This window comes from Tasmannia lanceolata, unplaced genomic scaffold (genome assembly GCF_043159265.1).
Source record: "Tasmannia lanceolata isolate RefF3 unplaced genomic scaffold, GAP_Taslan_0.1 ptg000013l, whole genome shotgun sequence".
Taxonomy (NCBI): Eukaryota; Viridiplantae; Streptophyta; class Magnoliopsida; order Canellales; family Winteraceae; genus Tasmannia; species Tasmannia lanceolata.
Window position 1 is genome coordinate 7,606,821 of NW_027518690.1, and position 27,395 is coordinate 7,634,215.

The following is a 27,395-nucleotide window of genomic DNA, read 5'->3' on the forward strand; positions in this document are numbered from 1 at the left end:
CAGTTGTAAATAAGATTAAAATAAAATAATACCATATGCAAATAAGGACCGATTTTATTGCATCGAAAGCTTTCCTCTGAACCCGTCTGGTTGAACCCGAATTTTTGAGCGAGTTAATTTGGATTTTATCAAATTGGGTTGGGTCGGGTTAAGGTTGAGAGAAGAGAGAAGAGAACCCGAATGGAGTTCGGGTTGAGGTCTCATGAACCCGACCCAAGTTAAAATCAGATGTATTAAAGGGTAAAAAGTAAAAACCTAACCGTAATTGCTGCTACGCACACTCTACATTTCCCATCCCTTGCCCCTAGCTATTCACTCTCTTCCTCTCTCCCCTAACACAGTAATCCTAACCGTTAAAAGAGGGAAGAGAACTACAATGGCTAACCCTTCCCTAACCCAGTAACCCTAGCCCTATTGGTTCAAGGTCAAAAGACAAGAAAGTCTTACCTAACCCATCAACCAGAACCCTATTCCTCTCTTCCCTTACCCTAACCCTAACCCTAACAGTTCAAGGCCATAAGAAAGGAACCAAAGCCCTACAGAAGAAGGTATTTGCTTGATTTTTTTTCTTGCTTGGCTCGCTCGCTTTTCCATGTACGAATTGGGTTTTCCAATCTTGTTTATCAGGCATTCTTGTTTTTGGTGGATACATTATGAGGGGATCAAGGAATAGATTTTTTAGACACTGTTCAATTCCTTTGCCACTTCAGGAATTCAAGATTGGTTTGCACATGTTGGGAGATAACGGAAAGAACGATCCTGACTTTATGTGAGTAGTGAAACCCCTCAATGTCAGCTTTCTGCTGAATTGCCTAGCAAATTCTTGTACGTTTCCAAGAGTGCTACCACAATTTAGCAGTTCTACCAGGCACTAAAAAAACACCCAGAAGTAGACTCCAATAAGGTTCAGATGGTGCCCAATGCAGCACAAAAATTCAGAAAAAAAAAAAAAAAAACCTGATTTCAGACCCCTACAGGATAGAAGACTTTAGTTCTGTCAGGAGGACGATGGTTTCATCTTTTTATTAGGTTTGTAATCCTGATTTCAGACCCCTATTGATGTACAGAAAGAACTACTTGACAAGGGGTTTTGATCATTTTTTCAGCATGTGCAATACATTTTTTTAGGGCTAATACAGATACAACCATAGGAAAAACGGAAACATAGCCTGGAAACCAAACCACTATTTTTCACAGCTAATTTTCAAGAGAATAGAAAAGGCACCCGAAGTTTCACAACACAGGTAAAACAGCAGCCAAGAAAAGCCCTGTCAGTGAAAGAAAAAAGACAAATAAAATCCATCTAAAATCTAGGTTAAAATCAGTAGGCTAAATGGATGCACTGAATACTGCACATTTTTAATTTAGTATAAGTTTTATTACCACAAAAGTAACCCTTGCATTCATTTCCATTCACCATTTCAAAAGATTTCAGAATGACATGCATTAACATAGTTTTAACAAGTCGATCAAGCACTGGCAAAACTCTCTGGAGTAAACTCAAATTTCCAAGACAGTTCAAAAATAAATAGTCAACCAAATGATCAAAAAGAACACTAGTGTTTAGCTTGGGGCATAACAGGCTATGATCTCCTCATTGGCTCAATGTTTAATTCATGAGGTGAAGTGTTCTAACCTCATATACCAAATCTCATGATATCAAATGTCAGATAGCCTAACCAGCTTCTTGTAAAGGATGCGGTTATCCCTTGCCGTATTGCTTTCTAGCAGAGCACTCTGAACGAGTTCCTGTCCCACAAGAACAAGATACAATCACCAAAAATTCTTGGCACAAACAAAGAAAAATGGAAAGCAAGAAATGGAAGGTACAAGCTATCTCACAAATACTGTTCTTGGGAATTCCTCGGCAAGAGAAAATATCGGGATATATTAAAAAAATTATCTTTTATATCGGGAAAATGATAAAATAAATTTATTTAAGAACTACATAAACATATTAAATTGAGAAAAAAATATAAAATAAAATATTGGGAAAATATCGTGATATTATTGCGATATTTTGACAAAAACGAAAATATTGCTAGATTTTTAAATTCTCGGGATTATTTCCGGATTTTGTCGTTTTATCAAAATGTTGCGATAAAAATGCGATATTTTGAAATATTGGAGATATTTGTGACCTATGGTACAAGAAAGTCTACCTTGACATCTCTATGGGAGAGGAACTTTCCCAAGTTATGAATAATCACCCTCAAATCTTCAACCTGCAAAAGCATTTGTTAGATTGTTATCCTTTCAAAAAAAAAAACCTCTTTATAAGAAGAGAAATGATAAAATGAAGGGTTCCCTTGGCGCCCCCATTGGCGAAACATCAAAAAGTGAAATTCTTGTTGCTTTATCCTTGCATCTGTCCATGCCATTGTCATGTTTTTCTGTTCACTAATAATGCATTTCATGGAAATTGACCAATGGGAGGAGCAACCCCCCCCCCCCCCCCCCCGGTAGCTGGGAAGGGCGCCCTTCATTTTATCATTCCTCTTATAAGAAATAGCGAACAAAAAATAAGAGAAATGCTACACTCGGGGGGGGCACCTTTTCACCTGGTTTTTGCAATGGCGCCCTTGAGTTTAGCATACCTCCAAAAATAAAAACACATGAAAATTAATGTTACCTTGATGTAGCCCACACGGTTTCGGTCAAAGAACCTGAATGCCTGTATAAGTACATAACGCTGTTAGAGAACTCAGAAAAATGTAGCTTAGTGTTTGAATAGATAAGCGAAGAAATGAGGCGGCAACACACCCGCACTAGATCTTTGTCGACTATTGGCTCCTTCACAACGGCATCTGCTTTCTTCTCGGTTTTAACCTCAGTACCTTTGCTTTTTTCACCCTCGAGTTTATCACCCTTACCCTTGCTTTTTTCCCCCTCAAGTTTGTCATCTGTCTTGGCAGTAGCATCGTCACATTTTTTCTCATCAGCAATCTCACCAGTAACCTCTTTCTCGGGCTTAACCTCCTGAGCAGCTACCTCGTCTTCATTTCCTTCCTGCAAATGGAATATTATTAGACAAATGCACTACAAGCCTACGACTACAACATGTTCCACAAAATTTTTGTTTCAACCAGACCACTATCTGCAAATGAATTACAGCGCATTTCAACATGTGCTTATTACTAGAGTCGGTATTCGAAGCAAGGTTTTTAATTTTCGTTTCAGTTTAAGTGGAAATTTCGACCGAAATCTTGTAAAATTTGGTGAAATTTTTCATTATGTCTAAAATTTCAGTGAAAAACTTTAAAATTTCGTGTAAATCTTTAAAATTTAGATAAAAATCTTGCAAATTTCTTCGGAAATCTTGTAAATAGGCGTGAAGACGGAATTTCAACCGAAATTTGGTAAAACAACGATTCAATGTGTATTTCGTTTCGGTCCTGACCGAAGCCGAAATTTTAAACTATGATTCAAATAACTCTCAAATCAACTCAACTAAATCAAGATTCAAGATGTGATGTATGACAATTTTGAATTATGTAAAATCCAAGAGCACAAGATCAGGCACTCAAAAGGAAAGAAAAAAATCCGAACCACAAAATATGCTTTTCATTATATTTAAAAAGACCCCACCAAGTATTCCACGAACTTTCGAGTCAAACTCAGATTCCAAGTCCAAATTGGTTCAGATTCTGAACCTTGAAATTTACCACGGTTACATAACCTAGCATATATCATGTTCAGAGCAGCATGTGCATGGAAACTTTCATAGTCAAAAACTCATCTAGCTAAAGTTAACCTTGCTACTTTCATTGAGTTCTGTTTAGAAATTAAATGTTTTAAATTTATTTTAGGTAGATAAGCTGGCTTGTACCCATAAGCTCGTGGTTGCAACAAGAAGCACCTTCCAACAAAGATTCTTTTTCCCTTATTTTTCCTTTTTTTTTAGCAAAAACACCTTCCAACTGAGATGCGCCCTTCAAGGCCGTGAAATTGAATACCAAGCAGCAATAAAAAAAAGTTACAGAAATACGAAAATATAAATAATTTTAGAAAAATAAAGTTGTGGAAGTTGCAAACAGAAAAAATCCAGCCAGACCAAAATTCTAAATTACAAAAAAAACACCAAAAAGTGCAGGAAATGTGTTGTCATGACCATATAGAAATAGGTTGGATCTCAAAACATTTAGAAAGTTGCTAGGACAGAACCATGACAACTCTGTAAATAAGAATGACTGGGAAAATACATGACAGCAATTGAAGCATTCAGTGTCTATGAAGGTTTCAAATTAAGTTCTTGGCTACAGCAACTAGCCGACTAGTATGCTTACAATGGATACCTGAAACTAAATTATTACAGTATCTAATAGAATAACTTCACAAGCTGACCCCAGCATTGAAACATATATGCGGTAGATTTTTTTTTTAATGAAAGTTTGGATATAGCCCCATCATAGATGTGTTGTTCAAGTAGGCTTTGCATGAAATCCGTTAAGTGGTTTATTCATAAGCTAGAGAAAGGTAAACAGACAGGAGTCCACTGGGCAACCTCAGGCCCTAGTCTAAATAATATTTTAGTATTTCTTTAACAATAAAGTGTTACTTCTAAAGAAGGTCAAGGGGGAAATGACGATAAATGAAGATTCATGATATGCGCTCTACAGAGAAACACTTCACTTCACAAAAAGCCAAGTTCTCAAAATTCAGATGCGAAAAAGTATGAAACTACCATTTCAGAAAAGAAAAGAAAAAAAAAACTTGCCTTCATTTCCTGATCTTCATTGACATCTTCCTCGGGATCATCATCATCCTCGTCAGCATTATCATCAGCTTCCTCTGGCTCATCATCGTCGTCACCCTGATCTTCATCGGCATCTTCGTTCTTGGACTTATCAAGATCAGCTGTGGAATCAGGCTCCTTTGCCGCAGTTACATCCTTATCCGGATTGGTAGCATCCAGCATTTCTAGTTTAGCAGAATTTTTCTCTTTGATATTCTCATCAGTCAACTTCAACCGCTTCCCTGAAGACTTCTCTTTGCCAGTTTCCTTCTCAAGATTTTCATCTCCTTGTCTTTTCCGTTGATTTCTTTTGCTCACAAACTTCAAGCGGAGTTTCTACATATAGATCAACCATATAAATTAAATGTGCACCAATCAGGAGGAATCATGCAAGGATAACCTAGGTCACAAATGTCGGCAATAAATTCAATTTCTCATGAGAAAATCATGATATTTTGATTAAACTATAAAAATATCATGTATTTCTCATGAGAAATTGAATTTTCTCACACGAAATTGAATTTATCATGAATTTATTGCGACAAATTGGGGAGTTGACTTTAAAAATATTTTAAACCTTCTCATTCACTCTAAAAATCTCTCAAACATCCTAAATTTAACCTTCGACCTAACCCTAATTCCAAATTAAAAAAGAGTGTATATTTGATATTTTATATTTGTAAATTAATTTATTTTTACCGTTTTTCCCCCAATATAAACCCAAAAAAATAAAAAACAAAAATAAAATATCCCGAGATTTTCCCTTTTGCCAAGAAATTTCCAAGAATGATATTTGTGACATAGAGGATAATATATTCAATGTGTAAATTTTCCATACAGGTCCTACCTCAAGAAACAAGAGAAGGCGACAACCCATTTGGTACTGAAGCATTTCATATAGCGACTCGGCAAATAATGAAAGCTGCAAAAGGCGGAATGCAATCAGATGGAATTAAATGGTCTGAAACATAAAAGATATCACAGAAATATATGACCTGGTCCTATTCAACATTTGCACTTTCAGTTTTATTTCAGATATTTATCAAGGTTCTAAATAAACACCAGTCAAATAAACATAGATCCAGTCAAATAAACTCGAGTCCTATTCGATGTCTAATTTCTTGGGTCCATGTCAACATAAAAATATTATGAAACTGTTTGAATATCATCATCATTGTGGGTTCACAAATTTTAGTTTCTTGAAATTGATTCTAAAGACTCCAGTTGGATATGAAACGTTTATTTGTTATTCACAATTTTATCAAACTTAGAATTGCTACATGTGAATAACAAAAGAAAAAGGAAGGCACATGAGCAAGAATGCCCTAAAAATTATTTTCAAAAAAAAAGAAAGACTGCTCTAAGAACTCCAGCAAGCCCAAGGCAGGCAAATAAGGAACAAAGTCAACAGCATTTGGAAATGATGCATATGGTAGAGAACCGGAAAATTAAATAACAATAACTAAAAAAAACCTCAAATGTTGATTCCTCAATATCCTTGTCGTTGTAGTCCAGAAGTGCATCCAATGAGAGTGACATTGAGCGAGCCTGCAGGAGAGCACTCCGAAATCAGAAAACTATCGTGTAAATTTCATAAGCATAATGATAGAATATAGAAACAATAAGAAAGTCAATTTTCTTCCAACGTACTTTAGATTCACTGCTACGTTTTGTTTGTATAAACAAACCAGGGTGTTGAGGAGGTTCATCAGCCTTTCCTTTATCATTTATTTCTTTACTCGATTTCCGTTTAGATTCATCCTTGCCATCTTTGGTTTTTTTCTCTTTCTCATCTTTACTTTTTCCCTTCTTTCCATCACTATCCTTCTTGGATTCTTTTTCAGTCACCATTTTACTCCGAGCATCTCCTTTATCGTCCTTCGGATCATTATCTTCTGCCCTTTTCTCCTCCTTGATTTCTTTTTCAGTGGCACTAGTAGCACCATCTTTCTTCTCAATAACCATTTTAGACTCCTCAGCAACCATTTTAGGCTCCTTGATTCCTTTTTCACTTGCTTTCTGTGGTGTCATACTCTCATCATTCTCTCCATCCTTCTTACTATCCTCACTGCCACCTTTATCTCCTACCTCATTAGCCTTCTTTTTAGGCACCCTTTTAACAACTTTTTTCTTTCCACTTGTTTTGATTCCAGTTTCCTGCAGAACAGGTTCTTTCTTACCCTTTGTTTTATCTTCTTGAGGCTCCACTTCCTTCTCAGCCTTTTTCTCAGTCTGTTTGTCATCACTATTTATAACCTTATCGTCCTTCTCTGTAGCCTTTCCTTTAGAAACTGTTTTCACGGCTTTCTTTCTCACAAACGTTTTAACACCAGCCTGATCAGAAGAAGTTGCATCTTGTTGCGCAATTTTTTCAGGTGTCCTTTCTTTCTCTCCAACACCCTTCTCAACTATATTCTCATTTTCTTTGCTAGTTGTATCATCTGTGTTTGCTTTCTTGTTGGCAACCTTTACTCTGGTTACCTTCTTGATGATTTTCTTCTTCACAGGCTTTTGAACTTCAGCTGCCTTGGCAACAGAGAGCTCGTCGTGTTTTCTTTTCTCAGTCTTTTGTTCTGCCTCACTTTTTATCTCAATTTGTTTTTCATCTGAACCTAGGCCCTTCTCTTTCTGCTCAGATATATTTTGTTCAACTTCATTGTCATTACCTTTCTTGTTCTCCTTTTTCTTAACATCAACTGACTTTTCACGAGGGGTGCCACCTAAAACTTTTTTTTCTTCCTTCTCGTCCTTCACTGTATTGCCTTCCTTTTTACCTTTTTTCGTGGAATCGTCATTCACAGATTTACTACGACCCCGATCACCTAAAGAAATAAGCTAATGATCATCAGTCTTTATAACACTACAGCTAATATAAAAAAATTTAACCCAGGCAGCAAATAGGAATACTTCCGTATAGGACTTGTCATACCTTTCACACTTTCCTTTTCACTCAATTTCTGAAAGAACAAGAGCTACAAATTTAGTTTAGATACAACATATACAACCATAGACAAACGAAAACTGACAGAAAAAACAGATCGCAAGGAAATATCTAGAACAAACCTTCTCCCGCTTTAAAGAAAGCTGTCGTTCTCTCTCAACTTTAGCCTTCTGGTATGCGTCCCATTGGCTTCGCCATAAATCCAACGAAGGAAGACATTCTGATAAATCTGGAATAAATAGTACGGTGATCTCTTTATGGCTAAAAAGCCCATCCTTGCCAACTCTGTCATAGTGTATCTGGGCAAATCAATTCACAATTAGGAAATACATGTCAAGACATCCTAAGTGTCGATTAAACATGACGGGAACATTCCACTTTAGGGGAAAAATATAATTGTAAACAAAGAAAATACAATATTTCAGCATGTAAGAACAATGTTTAAGCCATAGTTGCCGGAAACTCCTTGGGCGGGTGGGAAACCCGTTTCCCCTAAAAATATGTTTCTCGCGGTTGGGAAACTCGTTTCCCCTAAAATGAAGGAAACACGTTTCGGAAACGTGTTTCCAAAATATGATACAAAATTGGAGACATTTCTGAAACACATGGGAAACATGGAAAACTTATGTAAATAATGTGTAAACGCGTGATAAACGTATGCAACACTGGTAGAAAATGCATATGAAACGTGTAGGAAACATGTGTGGAACTTACGAAAAATCATTTTGGCAAAAACACATCATTTCCTAAGACGTTTTTCGTACCATTTTCTAGTGTTTCATGTTTCTCGTTTCCCCTATATTATTATTTTCATACGTTTCCCGTTTCTGTTTCCCACCCAGTTAACTATGGTTTAAGCTCCAAAGTAAGAGATTTAATGTTTTAGGGTTTCACTTAGCCTATGTTATACTTGAGTAGCAAATAATTTTCAGATGCATGGATTCTCATAGAAGAGAGCCACAAATCAAATCCATAAGCAGCTACAAAGTTTTTTCAGACTTCAGCCGTGGGGGACCCCCTGGGGGTATTTGAGACATTCTCCAGGCTGCTGAGGATTGGCATACATTATTGATGAGATATTTGATCAAGATAGCGGTTTAGATGTGATCTGTGTCTTATTCATATTCTGAGTAGGAAAATGAGATTCTTGCTATGAACCTCAAGGGTGGGCTCGCTATCTGTACGAAGATGGCACTTCAACAAAGACGAACCCCCTTCACACGTATACCACTAAACCCATACCAAGCAGGACAATCAACTCCTCAAATATCAATCAAAACTTGAACCTGTGTGTAGGTATGATATTTAAGAAAACAAATCAATTGAAATAGGTAGTTCGTATTGGTATCAGATCTATTCCAGTGTTCCGATCTTTCCATTTTATGTCCCCATTTCTGGGGTAAATTCCCCAACTATATTTGAAAATGGATTGGATATCCATACAGATAAACAAAGCTTTATAAAGGTTAAATTCCACATCTTATTCTTGAATTAGAAAGGAATAATTATAGGAAATCAGCAGAGCTTGAACATAAAACGTAGAAATTTCTAGTCAGGCTTCACTGTGAGGCTTCACCGATTGAGAACACCCTTTATGAAGAAACGAGATGATTTCCATGAATGCTGTCCTTGAGGACGTGTACAAGGTGTTTGCCAATTCCTATCAACATGGTGCACCTCTCACTAGAGGGGCGTGAAGAGATCATGAATACTTTGACTGAATGAATAGAGATCAATTATAGACAGACGCATTGAGGAAGAGAATCCATAATGAATGCTTTTATCTATCGCTAGGTGTTTAGTGGATGCGTAGCCATGTGGACAATCGAAGGGGAATTGCGTGAATGACGAGACCAGCCTAAAGGCTCTTCCCTCTCTTGATGCCAAACCTTGGTTGACACTAACAGCCAACTTGGAGAAAAGAAAAAAAGAAGCATGGCATGAGAGATGAGGCAAAAGAAGTTTCAACAGCAAATTACTTGACTCAATGGATGGAGGGTTGACCCTCCAACTCAAGCACGAAATCAATCTCATATCAACAACCATTGAGAGGGGCCCGTAAACGCCCCTATTAGCATGCTGTGCTTCAATTTTGACGCTAAAATTGATGTGAATGATTGTGACAGCTCTTTTGATCCTATCCAGTCTGATTAGATATGTCAAAGAAAGAAAGTGATTTCGTTTTGTCTGTAGGATTTCAAGGATGAGTCGCCTGATCCTAACATCATTTATGAGGAGTCAAACAACAAAACCGTCTCAAAAAAAGATGTCTCCAACGCTAGCAAGAACAAGTAAGTTGGGTTCGGGTATAGATTCGGAATTACAGTGGGAGGTGACAGAGGACGTGCTCATACAGTTCATATTAGGGGTATGGTATTCTTGTTGATTGTTGGGAACTTTCACTCTATATTAGAAACATAACTCTGTAGGAGCATTACAATCTGCAGGTCAAATGGTCCCTTATGAAGCCTCTATTGGTTTTTATTCTTATTGTGCGCCTTGTGAGCGCGTTGGGATCCACGAAGGCAATCACTTGGATTTTTCGGTCAACTTTGTACGGTCCTTCTCAATTTCTAGCAGGGTTTTAAATTTCGGTTTTGATCAGCACAGAAACGGAAACATTCTGGTTTCAATTTGGAAATTTCAGTGAAAATCTTGTAAAAACACGAAAACGTATGCAAATATATGCAAATGATAAAATTTTAAGATGAAACTTCGGGAAATGCTAGAATAAGAACAAATACATACTTAAAAATCATCACATGAGCAAGAAAGCCATCCAAGATGGCTAATCACATCGAACACCCAATGACATTAGTTGTCAAACATGTCAGGAACTAGCAAGTCAATAAAGAAGTACAATATAACGAAGTAAAAGAATGTACAATGACCAGTCATCCCACTAAGGACCACAACTTTATGTCAGTAACACCTAGGGTTATGAGGTGGTATTGGTCCCATATCGTTCTAACATCCCATGAATAAGATACGATCACTTTGTTGTGCAGTCCAATGTTGTTGCCTACCAAATAGCACTATTTACATTAATAAAATGAAATGAAAAGTAAAATGACTAGCCAAAAAAAAAATATATTTCCCCGTTCTTTGCTTAGTTAGAAACTCATAATTTGTATGGAGATATTATACGGAGCCCGGCCGTGAAGTCAAGTGTGGGGGGTACCAGCCTTGATATTTGATCCAACAGCACACTACTTGTTAAGAGTCTGCTGTTGGATCAAATATCAAGGGTGGTACTTTTAAAGTACTACCTACACTTGACTTCACGGTCGGGCACCGTATAATTTCTCATTTGTATGATGGATACATTCAGAAATTTGAAATTACCGTGCCTTCACGTTGAAATGAAAAGTGGGCCCACCTTTGATTCAGCCAAGATGGCCCACAAAGCATGTTGGTAAAGTTAAAAAATCTTAAATATTTTTCTACTTTTGCAATTGATATTTACACCACTATTAGTACCATTTATATATAAATGTTAATTTACCTATAAATGCAACAAACTAAAGGTTGTGAAATCAAAGAAGCATGTTTCATGGAAAAAATTTCAAACTTTTTAGGGTTTTCCAAAACAGGGTTTTCCAAAAAAAATTCTAAACTTTTTAGGGTTTTTAAAAGCAAGGTTTTTCAGGAAACAAATCTATGGAAAAGAAGAAGAAAAAACATGGTTCTTTGATTTACAGTGTTTTTTCGACTGACAACAGATTCGAGAAGGATTTTTTTGTTTTGATAAAAACGGTTATATACTGTAAATCGGAACTTCTTTCTATTTTTATTTTATTTTTTTGTCGTTTCGACCATTTCAGTCAAATTTTGATAATTTCGGTCCAAATTTGAAATTTCCGCCGAAATAATGAAGTGCGCCGAATCCATTGAGGTTTCGTTTCAGTGGGGATGGAAACGGAAACATTTCGGTCATTTCGTGTAGGTTTCGATGGAAATTTAAAACCATGATTGAAAGAACTATACTCCAGTTGTCTACATAGGAGAAGTGATTTGCATCACTCATTTTTTAATGTTTATGATTCCTCTTAAACACACTCAGAAACCACCAAACCTGGTCTCCTTTCCTATACACCTAAGCCCCAAATAAAGCTTGACACAAGACAAATACCCAAACTATCATGCTTCCAAGCACCTAACCCTGATAATTCCTATTATAAAACCGCCCGTTCTAAGTAACCCATCCCAGAAAGAACTTAATTGAATATAAATAAGAATGTTCTCAGGAATTACTTAAACATATTAAACATGGTTTAACACTTACGTTTTCAATAAGTAGTGTCCAAGTAAGCACTCTGCGAAGGGCATAAATATTAAAAGGACTTGAGTAAATCAGTTCAAACATGACAATAGAACAAGTTGACATGGAATAAAAATAATCAATTCATTAATGATCAAGCATCCTAATCAGTTCATACGACTTCAACTAAACAGAACTGACCAACTCCAATACATGACACGAAGATCATGAAACATCATAAAAAAAATTAGAAAACGAAGGTTAAACATGAGCAAAGAATACCTCAAGAAAACGATTCCAGTTCTTGCAATTGTGAAGATCAAGTTGGGTTAAATCTTTTGTATATCTGTCAAAGAGTAGACCATCCGTTAAGAGTTAAAATAAAGCCAAAAACGATCTGTCTATCTAGAAACCCAAGAAGTGAGACACAGAAAGCAGACACCGGCACGTACCTCAGAGCAGTTCGAATCAAGGAGGAATCATCATTCAAGGGATCCCCACCATCTATGTCTACATCCCAAGGGCCTCCAATTGCCATAAAGGACCGGTCTTTTCGGAAAATTGCAAATCGCAGTACATTGTTAAAATGGGCTAGCCTTTCATCAGAACTTTTGTCAGAACACAGCTCCTCCATAGCATTGCTACTGATACCACTCATCAAAACCACCTGAAATAAGAAAATATAACTTCATATCAATCTGCCCACTACAATGAACCATGAGTAATTTCAAATTTCTGAGAGAATTCACCTTGGCATTCCATACGGTACTTCCACAATTGGATTTCCCTAAGGCTAATGGCTCTGTTGATGGCTCTTTTGCCTCAGCTCTGCTATCTACTTCAACAAAGTCATGCTCAAAGCTGTTCCACTCAAAATGGTAACAAAATTATTATTTAGAAATGTTTAAGTCCATGAGCAAACCCCACATAACCACTGCCTCAGATAAACTCCATTAAGAAATCATGAAAAATTAGCTACCCAGGTCCAGGACTCCATACAGCTTAAAAATAGCAGTACATAAAAGAAAATGCCGGACAATAAACTAAATGCACTCAAACAAGTCTATTTAAAAGAGAAAAGTAACATAGTGAAATACCTAACAGGAGTGTGAAATGAAAGGCACAGGCTTTCCTTTGGCCAGTAAAGAACAACCTATAGAAAATTGAAGTGCAGCTATCAAGATAATTATTGATGGTAAGCTGAAGATCACATCTTTTTTAGGGAAATGATATTTACGCCCCTTTTATCAACAGGGACACCCATTTGCTAGTGTACTTTGCAATCAAAGCCACTGGATTTTTCTGACATAAAGTACATTAGCCCCTTTTTTGCCATTGATACAATGACCATAGGTGTCCCTGGTGATGAAAAGGGGCGTAAATATCACTTCCCCTTTTTTTTATAAGAGAGACATACCTTGGAGAATTCTGGAGAAATTGATAGCCGGGGATACCGCTTATTTATAGATAAATAATCCCTTTCGACGTCCACTAAACAGGCTGGATAAACCTGCAATCAAACTAATTCAATTATCATCGAGATAAAGTCCATGGACACTATAATTTCCATATAGAACAAAAGGCAGGAACAAATGAAGCGGGAAATATGAATACAGATCAGCTCTCAAGGAACAAAACAATCAGAAACTCTCAGCGAGTAAAGCAATCTATGACCAATTGAAGCTTCACGTAACTCCATTGTTTAAAGTTTCAAATAGATATTTTTTCTCTATTCGCAAATGATGGTATTAGGGTATATTTGGTTGCGCCGGCGTCACTCGGAGAGTTGTGGAATAAGAAGTCAAAAAGAAGGAGACGAGCATTTTGATTTTGTCTGGAATTACCTCGGAGAGTAGGAGAATAAGTAGAGGGTGTCATTACCAATATAGGGAGAGAGAGAGAGAGAGAGGGAGAGGGAGAGGGAGAGAGAGAGAGAGAGAGAGAGAGAGAGAGAGAGCATCATTCTCTAGAAAACTCAACCAAAATTCCTTGCTTTTGGAAGGATTTGGTTTATGTTTAAAAGTAATCCACATAGCAGACAAGCAATTATTGCATGGGAGACATCTAAGGGAGTCAAAGGGGAGTCTCCAATGCTATTTTGGCAACCAAACATGGACTACCATGCCAAATCCAAGCCAAATTCCGACGGTAGCCGAGCTTTCGTGCAACCAAACACACCCTTAGTGGAATGATTGTATCCACTATTAAGACTAAAAACAGACTCTAAAACTAACTGTATCTACAAATCAAATGCATATATTGTGGGATGTTGGAAGATAGCCACAGTCGAGGTAAAGATGTTTGACTCCTAAATTTTACAAATAAAACTCCAGAAATACCCTAGTGTATTGCTGATTTAAACAAATCTGCAATTCTTAAGAATCTAAAACAACATCTGAGAGGAAGGAAATGCCCAATTGGTTCACATCACATGTCCTATGGGTATCCAAAGGATATGAAAAAATTGAAATAAGAACCTAAGAAGCCGCCTTGAACTCCAGGGTCTCACGGCCGACTACGTTCTCAACATCATTGAACACCCAAAAGTTCACAAATGGTTTTACCTTGCAAGCATATTCTCTCCTTTTTTCTTTAACGGGTGAATGACGCCTTCAGCATGATAGAGAACACAGTTAGTTTAAAAGGCTGCATTATTAATTAAGCGGCAGTCTATTCAAAACTATCACAGTGCGCAAAGAAAGCATTAAGGTCCACCTATGCGAAGCCTCCAGACGTGGGGAGTCTCGTCGTAGAGATTTTTCGTCCCTTTGTGAACCATGGCGATCTCTTGGGGTTTTTGGTGGAGTCCGTTCACGCCGAATTTCAGGTACACGCCTGCGTTCCCGTTGTCTCTCCTTGTCACGGCGTTCTCTTTCCCGCTCTCTTTCGCGTTCGCGTTCGCGTTCCTTCTCTCTTTCACGTTCTTTTTCTCTCTCACGCACATGCTCCCTCCGCCGATCTTGCTCCCTTATCTCGAGCTCCCGACGAAACCCACTCCTATCATCTTTCCGGTCATCAATTGAAACTCCAACGCTCGGATGCCCACCACGCGACAAGATGCTACTCGGATAATCAGACTCAATTGATGGACCGCGAAATCCTTTCCCGGCAATGTAATCCCGACCAGGAGGTAAACCCACACCATAGGCAGCACTAGAAGACTCTGTTCCATAAATGAGATCGTCAATGTTTCTTCGGGGAGCGGCGCCTAGAATGGAGGCGGGATGTTGCCCGGCATATGAAGCGCTACCTGGAAGAGATAAATTGCGAGGATCGGCATCCATTCTTCCACCATAGGAGCTAAGATCTTGGGTTCCATGACGAATAGCAGCAGCCCTTACTGCAAGATAATCAGCTTGTCTGCCAGAAATGCATATACTACTCAGTGCAGCAAGGAAAATGAGAATATCTAACAAAACAAAGTATAGGGCGGAGACTATGTCACAAATATAGTTCTCGGCAAGGGAAAATCTTGGGATACATAAAAAAATTTTATTTTTTCAGGTTTATATCGGGAAAAAATGATGAAAGTGAAATTATATAAAATAAAACTATCGTAAAAATATCAGTATAATATCGCGATATTTATTAATGATAAAAATGAAAATATTGCTATATTTTAAAAATCTCGGGTTTATTTCGGTATTTTGTCGTTTTATCAAAATGGCGTGATAAAAAGAGATATTTGTAACATGGGATTTGCTAGAGTCCATCGCAGATGCTCTGTTGCATGTCAGATGAGCCACCTCATTAATGAAGACAAAAGCTGCTGTAAAGTGAGCCTGTGTGGCTGGTCTGACATGCAACAGAGCATCTGTGATGGATGCTATGCGATGGACGCTAGCAAATCCCTTGTAACATAGGGCGGAGACACCAGCATTTTAAAAAAAAGCCTTAGACAACAGTGACGAAGGTAAAAGGTGACAACTTTCCATAAATAAAATAATCACAGACAAGAAAACACAAAAACCATGCTCACCATCAGGAAACACACAGTACCCAATGGAAACAAATAATTAATGTATAGAGTAAAAATGGAAACCCATAGGGAAATACCTAGCACTCCCATCTAGAGCAGCAGAAGCTGCTAAAGCGTGTCTCATATCAGAACCACCTTGCATTGATTGGGCTTTTAGCATTTGCTGTTGTCGGAGCAGTGCAGCCTGTACATGTTTAAATATAAATTACACTGCTAACCAAGAAAAAAAAATTGATTGGCTCTGCTAACAAAAGAATGCCACAATATAAAGAAGAGGAATGCTAGATTCACAGGCGCCCTTGCAAAATAAGGGCCAAAGGGCGCCCCTATTGGTCAAATGCCATTAAAGAAAGTTATGATTGCAATTTTATTTTAATTTTTGAAAATGGTAGCCAAAAAGAGGAGGTTATGATTGCAATTTTCTGTGCCATATTTAATGGTATTTGACCAATGGGGGCATCCTTTGCCACTTATTTTGCAAGGGCACCTGTGAATCTAGCATTCCTCAAAGAATATACATAAATACAGACAAAATTCAATACCTGGTCGATGCGATCGTGCATCTCAGACTGTTGCAGCAGACAAAAGAGAGAATTAATGTGGGTTATTATGCTAGAAAAGGGGAAAATATGAGTGGAAAATTTTGGGTGCGTGTGTGGATAGGTTAAGGATGAGGGCGAGGACTTTAAACCCTATACCTGATGTTGATGACCAAGACCAACAGAATCAGCGTATCTTCTAGTTGTTTCACTCTGCGGGTCCCGCCCGATATAAGCACTTTGATGCTCACCATAGTGCCGTCTGTCTACTGGAGGATAATCAGGGATCTTCCCTGTCGGGAACTGGTCTCCTTTGTGGCCATATCCATGGTTTGACATTGAGAGATAGTCATCACTCTGTAATCCCAAGCTGGATCCTAGAGCACCAGAGGTAAACTTTGGGGACTCTGCTAGAGCTGAACCATAACCACCACGGGCCTGATGAATAGATGAACCTGCGACCTTGCCACTCATTTGACTAATCTGTACAAGCATACCACTTAGTAAGGTGATGCAGTGCAAAGGATGAACATACAATGGATGGGAAAACAGTAAAAATAAATTAATTTAGAAATAAAAAATCAAATATACAAATTTTTTAAAGTCAACTCCCCAACTTATCGTCATAAAATCACAATAAAATCGCGAGAAATTCAATTTATGGCTATGAAAGCACAAATTTATATTTTAATGAAAACATTGGATTTTCTAGCGAGAAATTGATTTCTCACAGATATTTGTGACATAGGATGGAAGGAAAATTCAGCTTCCCATGAATTCTGTACCCACTTGTTATTTCCGTAAGGTGGTATATGGAGTTTTATTTTTAAGTTGTTAAGTGATAAGGCCCCCTTTTTTCATTTCATTTGGTTATAAGTTTTTTTTTTTTTTTTGAATGGTTCATTTGGTTATAAGTTGAGCTAGTTAATTAAGTGGTAGTGTTCATTATCATTGGTTTTCTTTAAGTTACATTAGTTATTTGGATGGGGCCCATTTTCATTGCTTTTATTCGTATAATTTAGGAGAGAGTCCTTTTATTTCTTCGAGGGAATTAGGGAATGTAAATCGTTTTTTGGGGCAGCTATTAAATTCATGAATGAGAAACCTACATGCACTTGTGTTTTGCAGGTTCTTGATCATGAGAGATTGAAGAAGACATGATGTTGAAATGTTTTCTTTTCTCTGTGAATTTAAGGGAGATTTCCATATCTGTGATCAGAAAACTATGTGGATTCTTCGACAAGGTTAGTGTCCGAAATTCAACATAGTTTTATTGAACTCATAAAACAGTTAAGAAATGGAGTGATTTCTACTGAATTTTTTAGATTGGAAAGATAGTTCAACAAAGAACACAAAATTTTGTAACGGAAAATTCATTTTTTAAGTTTTGACTGTTAAGTATAAATTAAGGGAAATGATATCCCCCCCCCCCCAACCCTAAACGGATAAAATCCCCACCTTTAACGGTTTCTGTGAGGCTGGTTCACTGCATGAGGATAAATTCACCCCCTTTAACGCTGTTCTTTGGCTTTAAAACTTAACGACTAACGTTAAAAAAGAGGGGGGGTAGGGGTGCAACTTGGGTTGGGTTGAACCCGATTTTTGGGCGGGTTGGGTTCGGGTCCGGGTTGGGATTTGGCAACCCGACTTAAATTCGGGTTGGGTTGGGTTGGGGACCAGGCAACCCGACCCGACCCGTGAACCCGCCAAAGATAAACACAGTTTGTCAGTATACATGTTTTTTTTGTAGTTTTTGACCTTTTGTTGACTTTTTTGTTTTTTCTTTCCATCCTTACAATTATAATACTTATTTAATATTTCCTATTAACTTATATCCAAAAAGTAAAGGCAAACAAAAAACTAAAGTAAAAAGTAAACAGGTGATTGTCATGGTCAACCCGACCCAACTTGGGAAATCGGGTCAGGTCAAGTCGGGTTCGAGTTAGGGAAAAATCAATTTGGGTTGGGTTGGGTTGGGTTGGCCCCAACCCGACCCGAGTTGCACCCCCCCCTGGGGGGTGGGTGTTTATCCGTGAGAGGAGGGAGGGAGGAGGGGGACATCATTTCCCTAGATTAATCATGAAGCTTTTTTGTTTTAAACTTTTAATCCTTCAAAAAAAAAATTACAAGCTATTATCAGTTCTTGAAATTCTAGGGTTTTGAATCTTTAATCATAAATTGTGAGTAGGTTGTTAACTATTAAGAATTTTAGAACTAGTTTCATCATAAATTGATATCAGAACATTGATAAGGGTGGCCCAGTGCACGAGGTTCCTGCCACTGTAGGGTCTGGGGAGGGCGAGATGTACGCAGCCTTACCCCTGCTTTGCAGAGAGGCAGTTTCCGTGACTAGAACCCATGACCACCAGTCACAGTGGAGCAACCTTACCGTTGCGTCAAGGCTCGCCCTCTATATCAGAACATTGATAGTAGATCATTAAAAAAAATTATAGTAGATAGAATTATTCTATATCAAATTGGTATCAGAGCTACGCCTGCAAGAGAGGCCTCAAGTCCTGAGATTAGTGAAGATGGTCAAGAACATAAAAACCTTGACGATATGAGGGAATTTATTCGATAACAAAGGGAGTTGAACCGGCAACAAAAAGAACTGATTCGAGAAATGGGAGGAAAACAAGACGGGGATGCGAGGGCGGTCAAGGAGCAACTTACACAGTTTGGGCGCTGTTTTTACCCAATTCATGTATAACAAGAAATTGCAACAAACTCTGGATGTGTCGGAACAAGTAGATGTTAACATGGGAGGATTTGAAGAAGACATAAACCATAGCATCAAGCCCCATATAATAGGCAGCACTCTCAGCGACAATTTCAGCCCCCGACCTGTTTTCCAAAAGACAATAATTGATGGGAAGTGGGGAAGTAAGAATGAGATTTCAGAATTTACGAGAGGTTAACAGCTCAATGAGTACTTGGAATGGGAGACAATGGTGGAAAAGGATTTTGATTATAAGAAAGTGCCTATGCAGAGAAGGGGATACTGGCGGCCTCGAGGCTCTGACACAGGCAGTGGCATGGCGGAAATCTGTCAAGATATAGAAGGCACATGTATTCTAGCCTAGAATTACCACCTGAGAAGAGATGAGCAGGTTGATGGGAGAGGAAGATAAATCATGGACGGGATTTAAGTGCTAAAGAATGTTAAGAATCATGGAAGGCCTATGATCACGTCGACTGCAACTTAGTAGAATCTTCAAAGGATGAATTTGGCGGGAAATGGAGAATATGGGATTCATATCCACTCCTTCCCAATTCTCATTAACAGTCGCCCGAGGGGTTTTTGCCAGCTCTAGGACCTTCAAGGGATCCTTTCTCACCTTTCTTGTCCACCATCGTGCGAGAGGCACTTAGTAAAATGCTCCTTAGGGTTGATAATAGCGGGCCATCTAGAGGGAGTTTCTATTGGAGAGGTGGGGGTAATCATTCAACTCAAATTTGCAGATGATATATTAATTTTTTGTATATCTGATCAAGGGCTTGTGCAAAAGTTGAATATTGTTCTCAAATGGCTTGAAGCAAACTCAAACTTAAAGATTGATCTGGGAAGTGCAATGGTTGATTGCAACAAGGAGGAAGATATATCGAAGATCCTGGCAAATATACATATGTGTGTGTGTGTGTGTGTGGGGTTCCAAGTGTGATAATCTTCTGATGACTTACATGAGCCTTTTGTTGATGTTGGATATCCCTCCTAAGAAGACCCTTTGTGCTACAATCATGGAAATGATGTAAAGACTATGATTTGTGGACATGGACACGAGTGTGACGTGTCGACACGGACACGGAGCGTCCGACACAGCAAACCCCCAAAATTTAGAAACGGGGACACGGCTAAAATACAAAGTATATATAATCATGATTCCAGACACGGATTCGTGTGCCGGGTTTCGACACAGATACGAGTTGTCTGATATGGCAATATCTAAAAATCTGAAAAATAGTGACACATACATACATATAAAATTACTTATTACTATCAGAATTTGTAACAATATCAATCTGATATTCATTTAACAAATTAAAAGCATCCATAGGAGTGTCGGACACGGCAGGACACGTGTGGACACGCGTGACGTGACGGACACGGCAGGACACGTGTGTCGGAAATAAATTCAAAGTGTCAGCTAAATCATAGTGTAAAGAAGACTCCCAACGTAGAAGAAGAATTTCCTCTCTTTTGGAGGTAGAACCACTTTTATCAAGGGTCTCCTTTCAAATCTTCCTACATATTTGATGTCACTTTTTTAGATCATGGCAAAAATAGAACAGCATCTTGAAGTTACAAAGAGATATTTTATGGGAAGGGAAAGAATGAAAAAGGTTAAACACTTGCTGAAATGGCAAGAAGAATGCAAATATAAAAGAATTGGTGGCCGTGGAATTAGTAATACCAGTCTTAAAAACAAAGAACTACTAAGAAATGGATACGAGTATTTTGAATTAAAAGGGAGAATCTTTGGAGGAACGTTAGTAGGAAAAGTATGGGGAAAGTTGGTTTGAATAGGACATCAAAAATCTAGGAAGAGATCAAAGCTCAAATGCATGGAGGTTCATTTGTCGAGTTCAGAATGAAATCATTCCACATATTAGGTTTAAGGTAGGAGTGGTGAGAGAATATGTATTGGGAGGATCTTTGATTAGGAAAAGTTGCTCAATGCCGGCCTAATCGAACTTCTATAGGTTAGTTTGGGACATAGACGCCAAAGTTTCTAACTGCTATGAGGGAGGGAGAGAGAGGATAGTTTCAAAGTGGATCTTTCACAGATATCTAAAAGATGACAAATTTAAAATTTTCTTGTATCCCATTTGTGGTTATGAAAACTCTTATATCTCACGGGCAGAGGAAGATATGAGGATCTAGGCCCATGGTCCAAATGGCCTATTCAAGTGAATTACTTCTTTGGTATGCTGACATATGACTAGACATCATCAGCAAACTTGAACCTACACTCAAGATAAAGATGCCATTATCTGTCCACTACAAGACAACTAGATCCACTTGGATGAAATGTAGACTCACATAAAGATGCCATATATCCTTTCAAAAAAAATAAAGATGCCATATATGCCTACCAGATGAGGAATCAGTTAGTCATTTAATCATCCATTGCAAGACTACTAGAGCCATTTGGAGTAAGAACCTCCTTTGGTTTGGGCTATGATGGTCATACTGAAGACTCTGGGAGCACTTATTGAGGATTAGCACCTTGGACACCTAAGGATATTATGTAGGATTCAATCGCCAGTCGTTCTCTTCATTGTGATATCAGATATGGTCAACATGCATAGAAATAAATGGTAGAAACTTAGGGTAAGAATGATTTTACGGCTCGTTTGCTTCTTATTAACAAGTTGTTGGTGTGATTATCCTAACAAGGGTCTTGGGGCCACTTAGCTCTCAACTTTTGGAGAAAACAGAAGGAGCTTCTTTAAGCTAAGCTTTCAAAGAAGAAGATACAAGCTAGACTAGCACCCCGGCCGACCAATGTCAACAAGATAAACTATTCAAGATGTTTGTTTGGCAATTAGGAAACGAGCATCAAAGAGATGTTTAAAGTTCCCATTGGTGTGAGTATCCATTCCTACATTGGGCAAATGTCATCAAACTAAACTTCGTATGATGTCTGTTTGGAAATCATGATCTTGCGGTGTATCAAAGAGATGTTCAGAGATGCATGGTGTGATTATTCATTCCTACATTGGGCCAATCGGTCCTAGTTCTACACACTCAAATGATGCCGAGATTCATGCTTTGCTTATGAGAATGTGTGTTTTTAATAAAGAGTTTAAGGGAGTCTTTTTTTGTTGAGGGGGACTGGGAGAATGTAATAGAATTGTCGAAAAGGGAGTGTTCCTTTTATTGTATCACTAGGATTGCTAATGACTTAGTAGATGGTTAGCTACAGCCCTGTGTGTGAACTGTTTTATAAATAGGGCGACCTCTGCCCCCTAATGTAGCTTTGCAACATTTTTTTTCTTTGTTGAGAATTTGAAGTGATCAATACAGAATGGCAGATGTTGTTGGAAGATAAGAAGAAATTTCAGGATCATGCGATGCAAACTTTTGGCAAATAAATAATGGATCAGGTTGAATTTGGTCGAATGAGAATGCAAATTGAATGATTCGTGATCAAAATCCAGCAAACGAAGAACCAGGGACCAACAATCCAATACAATAACAGACTGAGGAAAGTCTAAACTTGAAAACGAAGAAGGAATTGGAGGATCTGGTTTACAATGCAAAGAACAAAGATGAAAACATTGAAGAAGGTGAGAGAGGGGATGCTGGCATATCAATTTATGGGCTGAATATGATAGAGAGAAAAATCCATAAAATTCAAGATTCAGGTAATGGATCACTATTCCAAGCACCTATTACATTGGACGGGATTCCCACATTATCCGTTTAAAGGAGAAGGGAGTGGAAGTCAAAAGTTGATGTTTAATAATTAGGAATTTGCTAGGGACCATCGCAGAAGGCATTTCGTTGGCTGGCTGTTGCATGACAGAGCCGCCACCTCAGATGAATTAAATGAATAAGACAAAATCTGGTGAAAAGTAAGCCTATGTGGCTGCTCTCCCATGCAACAGCCGGCCCGCAAAATGCCTTCTGCGATTGTCCCTAGCAAATCCCTAATATTTGATATCATATGCATCTTAGGCCATAATGTATAACATCTTTTTGTCGCAGGGGAGACTTCTTTAATATTAGCAAAAATATCAAATCAAAGCGTGCACAAATTGACACGAAATGTAAAAACAAAAAAATCGATCATCGGACCAATCAAATCAGTGCGCAAATCAAACAGAAGGCAGTGAAAAAAATGAAAATCTAAGTTGAGTTCAATGTGAAGAGAAACCAAAATATGACCTGACGATCACTGCCCAGATTAGATGCTCCATAAACAGCACCATATTGCCCCCCATATTGATGTCCAACAATGTCCGCTTCTTGGGAAGAACCTAACATAGAAGAATGTCGAGAGGGCATTGAATGTTGTGGTGCCCCTTCAGGACCGCCAGGATAACCAGATCCGGGCTACAAAATCAAACAAAAATTATGGTAAATCAAAACTCTAGTCAGAAAGAAATTGCACATCTTCAACAACTCAATTAACCTTGAGAATCTGTTTCACAATATTGTAACAACCCTAATTCAAAAGGAAAACCTTCATCATAATGTAAGACTTACAACTTGTCCATACGCCTGTTGTGATGCATATGACTGCTGCCCATATGCATTACTCCCCCGTGAAGGGTACATTTTCGTCTTGTGACTCTTGTCTACAACAAAGTTCATGTATCAAATAATTAAAACGCGCCCTAACCATGGATTGCAGGGAATATATATCTACATAAACAAGGCAAAACACTCTAATAGTGTACCAGCATTCTACACTGTAAAACAGGGGAAATAGATAGAATTTTAGGGAAATGATATTAGCCAACCATGTCTTAATAATTGCACTAACTCGGCTTGTCTTTTCTTTTTTAATGGGCTTGTCAGAGATTTTTTGGAACTGTAATAACCTTTGACAGGTGTTAAATAATAAAAGACAGGATGAGTTAGTGCAATTATTAAAACATGGTTGAGCTGATATCGTTTCCCAAAATTTAACATAGTCAATTTTACCACTGCCTGAATATAAATAATTTGAAGTCCCAAAATATTATTAGAGAAAAGTGTATCTACTCGATCAAGTAGATAGGGCCCACATTGTTTGGGTGATGCAAACCATTCATTTGATGGGCCCTCACATAGATTGGGTGTGCCCAAAAAATCAGCTCCATAGGATCATCCCAACCCTTCAATTTGTGGAGGTTAAAATAGACGGGTATAAACCTTCACAAATCTGTCCATTTTTCACCTCCACAGTTCCAAGGGTTGGGATGATCCTAAGGAGCTGATTTTCTGGGCACGGTCTATCTATGTGAGGGCCTATGAAATGAATACTTTGGACCATCCAAACAATGTAGGCCAACTGTGTTTCTGGCCAACGGAGTAGATAAGTTATCTACTCGATCAAGTAGATACACTAATCCCAAATTATTATCAGGCTAAAATCGAAGCTCAAATAGAACAATGAAAGACCCTATAGGAGGTATCCAGACCCTAAATAAATAAATTTAATAAACTAATGAAATAAATAATGACACTCTAGTGAACATCATAATTTAAAAATGGTGGGTAAAAAGAAAGAAATAAATAAGAAAAAGAAAGAAATATCGGATACATGGATTTTATAATCCCGGATTGTAAAATCCTGACTTTTACAAGCAAAAACCTAAAAAAAAATTTTATATATTTTGGGTAGGTAAGCAGGGATCGAACCTGTCTAAAACTTAGATTTTATAATCTAAAACCAGGATTATCGCTTATAAAATCCAGATTTTTTGCTCATAAAATCCAAGTTTTAGCTTGTAAAGTCCAGGACTTTAAAATATAAAATCCATGCATCCAAACATCAGATTAATGTTTTTTGTTGCATCAGGGCAAGCAAATGGAGATGCAAGGCTGAGAACTAGTGACCTATAAAACCCTTTTTGGATTACAAGAATTTTGTGGAAAAGTTTGGAAAGGAAAAATATTTCTAAAATGCCCTACTTTTTTAACACACTGAAAAAGATAACTGGATTGAACCTTATTCAATATTTATTTATATGGACCTTCAGTTTATAACCATAATCACACCATTTCCCTCTAAATCGTGAAAAGAAAAGAAATAATCAATCAGAAAATGTTTTTCTTGCAATCCAAACAGGGAGTAAAGAGAAAAAGTGCAGAAAATGAAGTTTTGGATTGGTGTGGAAGAAGTACCTCTTGAGGAAGAGACGATTTCAGTGTAGGAAAATGTTTTTTTTTCTTGCAGATTAGGGTTTCTTTCAGACGGTTACTAAAGAAACGTAGAGACGACAAGAAAAACCCTAACCCTAACCCTAGATTGGTATAGAGAAAAGAGGATCAGTGGCCGAGCATGATATATATAGGGGCTTTGTGAGAGGAAGTGAAGTTTACACGCTTGAGTGGCTACTAGCTAATATGCGCCGGTGGGGTGCAGCGCCAAACCGTGGCATCATTGTTGGATGAGAAAAGTACGGAATGGGGGCTCATGTTTCGAGGAATTACGGATTTCGGTCACTTTTTAAAACAAGAACGAAAAAGACCCGGATACCCTTCTGACATAGTCCACGTATGTTGCTCTCCTGACAAATATGTTGCCCTCCTGACAAATCCATAACCCGAGGTAATCACTATCTTTAAAGTAATATTCTATCATTTCTCACTTATTTTTGGCCGAAAACAGCTACGCTATTGAATACTAGTGGACAACCCGAAAATGACTACGTTATTGAATGCTAGTGGACAACCAGTGCGATGCACGGGGCAAAATATAACTAATTCGCTAAAATTTTCCTAATAAACGTAGGATATTGAGAGATAGAAACAATTTTGCTAAAATCATGGGACATAGTGGAGATTATTTCTCCAGTAAATAGAAACAATACGTGGGATATTGAGTAATATAAATAATTTTGCTAAAAACATAGGATATGGTGAGATTTTTTCTACCATCCAAATATATCATCATATAGAGAGAGTTTTACATTTTTTTAGTAGGGGTGCCTTGTGGCGCACCCGCATCCTCCAGGATTCTATTTTGCACATTTCTTTTGGTTGAGAACGGTGACGTTATTAAATATTTTATTATTTCTCACGTCTCTTTTGGCTTAGAACGGCGACGTTATTAATATTTTATTATTTCTCACGTGCTAATAACGCTGCCGGATTCTAGAGTACACCGCCGGATTCAAAGAACACCCACCGTTTTAAGATATCAAGTACGCCGCCAGATTTTAGAGTACACCCTGGAATATAGAGTACGCCGCCAGATTTTCTGGGTTCAAACATGTGTTCAAAACGTATTGAGTACGCCGCCGGATTATGGAGTACGCCGCCGGAATATCGAGTACGCTGCCGGATTTCCTGGGATCAAACATGTGTTCCAAACGTATCGAGTACGCCGCTGGAAATATGGTGTAAGCGGAAATAATGGGTACGCCGGCGAAAATAATGGGTATGCCGGCGAAATCTCATACAGAGAGGATGTATTATTAGAAGATAGCCACCGTTCCATATTTATGTCCACGTGTCGTAGATCCAACCGTTGATGCATATTGGTGACGGCCAAGATTTAAAAGAACCCAAGGAACTCTGGGTTCAAAGAAAGATTTCAAATCCAAACCAAACCGGCTGTGTATAAAGGCGCCAGCGTTTCACCAAAATTTTCAACACGTGTCAAGCATCCATCCATCCCTAGTTATTTCTGACGGCCAAGATAGAAACGAACCCAAGGTTCTGTCTGTTCAAATACACATTTACACGAGCCAGAAGAAGCCTTGTGAAGCGCGCCAATTTAATAGGCAGTAATGAAAAAAGGAGATTTTTGTTGATGTCGGAAGGGTATCAGGGTTTTTTCCCACCCGATTTTGAAGAATGGCCCCTGTTTCATTCTTATTTTAAAAGGTGCCCAAAATCCATAATTCCTCGAAACATGAGCCCGCATTCCGTACTTTTCTCTTGTTGGATTTTCCTTCGATCGTATGGATGTGGTAAGATGGATGAATGTATGCTGAGTTTGGATAGCAGGAATCGGAATCGGTATCCTATTCCGATTGGAAAATTTTAAAATTAAAATTAAAATTTTAATCAAAACAATTCAGTAAAAAATTATTTTTTATGGGTAAGCTAGGGTTAGGGCGGACTATAATAAATAAAGAAAGATGATACAATAGCAAGAAGAATACGACCACTACCCAGTCTTTAGAACAATGTCTAAGGAAGAGGGACGAACAACAAGGGTTATGATATCCTTGAAGACAAACTCAGAGCAAGCAATAGAAAAAACATGCACGAGCTC

The 27,395-nt window shown here is 38.1% G+C and overlaps 1 protein-coding gene across 2 annotated transcripts; it reads right to left on the reverse strand.

The window, feature by feature from the left end:
• Positions 1–1,338: 1,338 nt before the first annotated feature.
• On the reverse strand, positions 1,339–25,446 carry EMB1579 (ATP/GTP-binding protein family). 2 transcript variants are annotated; one of them, XM_077393940.1, is made up of 24 exons: positions 25,295–25,446; positions 23,669–23,760; positions 23,348–23,515; positions 16,615–16,938; positions 16,459–16,485; positions 15,994–16,100; positions 15,188–15,297; positions 14,653–15,100; positions 14,502–14,547; positions 13,355–13,447; positions 13,035–13,090; positions 12,687–12,798; positions 12,390–12,604; positions 12,220–12,283; positions 7,799–7,975; positions 7,665–7,692; positions 6,386–7,557; positions 6,209–6,283; positions 5,583–5,657; positions 4,718–5,071; positions 2,764–3,009; positions 2,633–2,674; positions 2,163–2,225; positions 1,339–1,749 (listed from the first exon to the last, which is right to left on the reverse strand). In XM_077393940.1, exons 2-24 carry the CDS (start codon positions 23,738–23,740, stop codon positions 1,660–1,662), a joined length of 4,164 nt encoding a protein of 1,387 aa, XP_077250055.1. In that variant the 5' UTR covers positions 23,741–23,760; positions 25,295–25,446; the 3' UTR covers positions 1,339–1,659. The 2 variants fall into 2 exon arrangements, with proteins under 2 accessions (XP_077250055.1, XP_077250054.1); XM_077393939.1 differs by having other exon boundaries at positions 14,653–15,297.
• Between the last annotated feature and the right edge of the window lie 1,949 nt (positions 25,447–27,395).

Excerpts from the sequence above, each read along its gene's own strand:
- EMB1579 (XM_077393939.1), bottom strand. The coding sequence starts at position 23,740 with ATGTACCCTTCACGGGGGAGTAATGCATATGGGCAGCAGTCATATGCA. Across the intron at positions 13,091-13,354 it reads TTTCTCCAGAATTCTCCAAG|GTTGTTCTTTACTGGCCAAA; the intron begins GTATGTCTCTCT and ends AATTTTCTATAG. Across the intron at positions 5,072-5,582 it reads GCCTTCTCTTGTTTCTTGAG|AAACTCCGCTTGAAGTTTGT; the intron begins GTAGGACCTGTA and ends ATCTATATGTAG.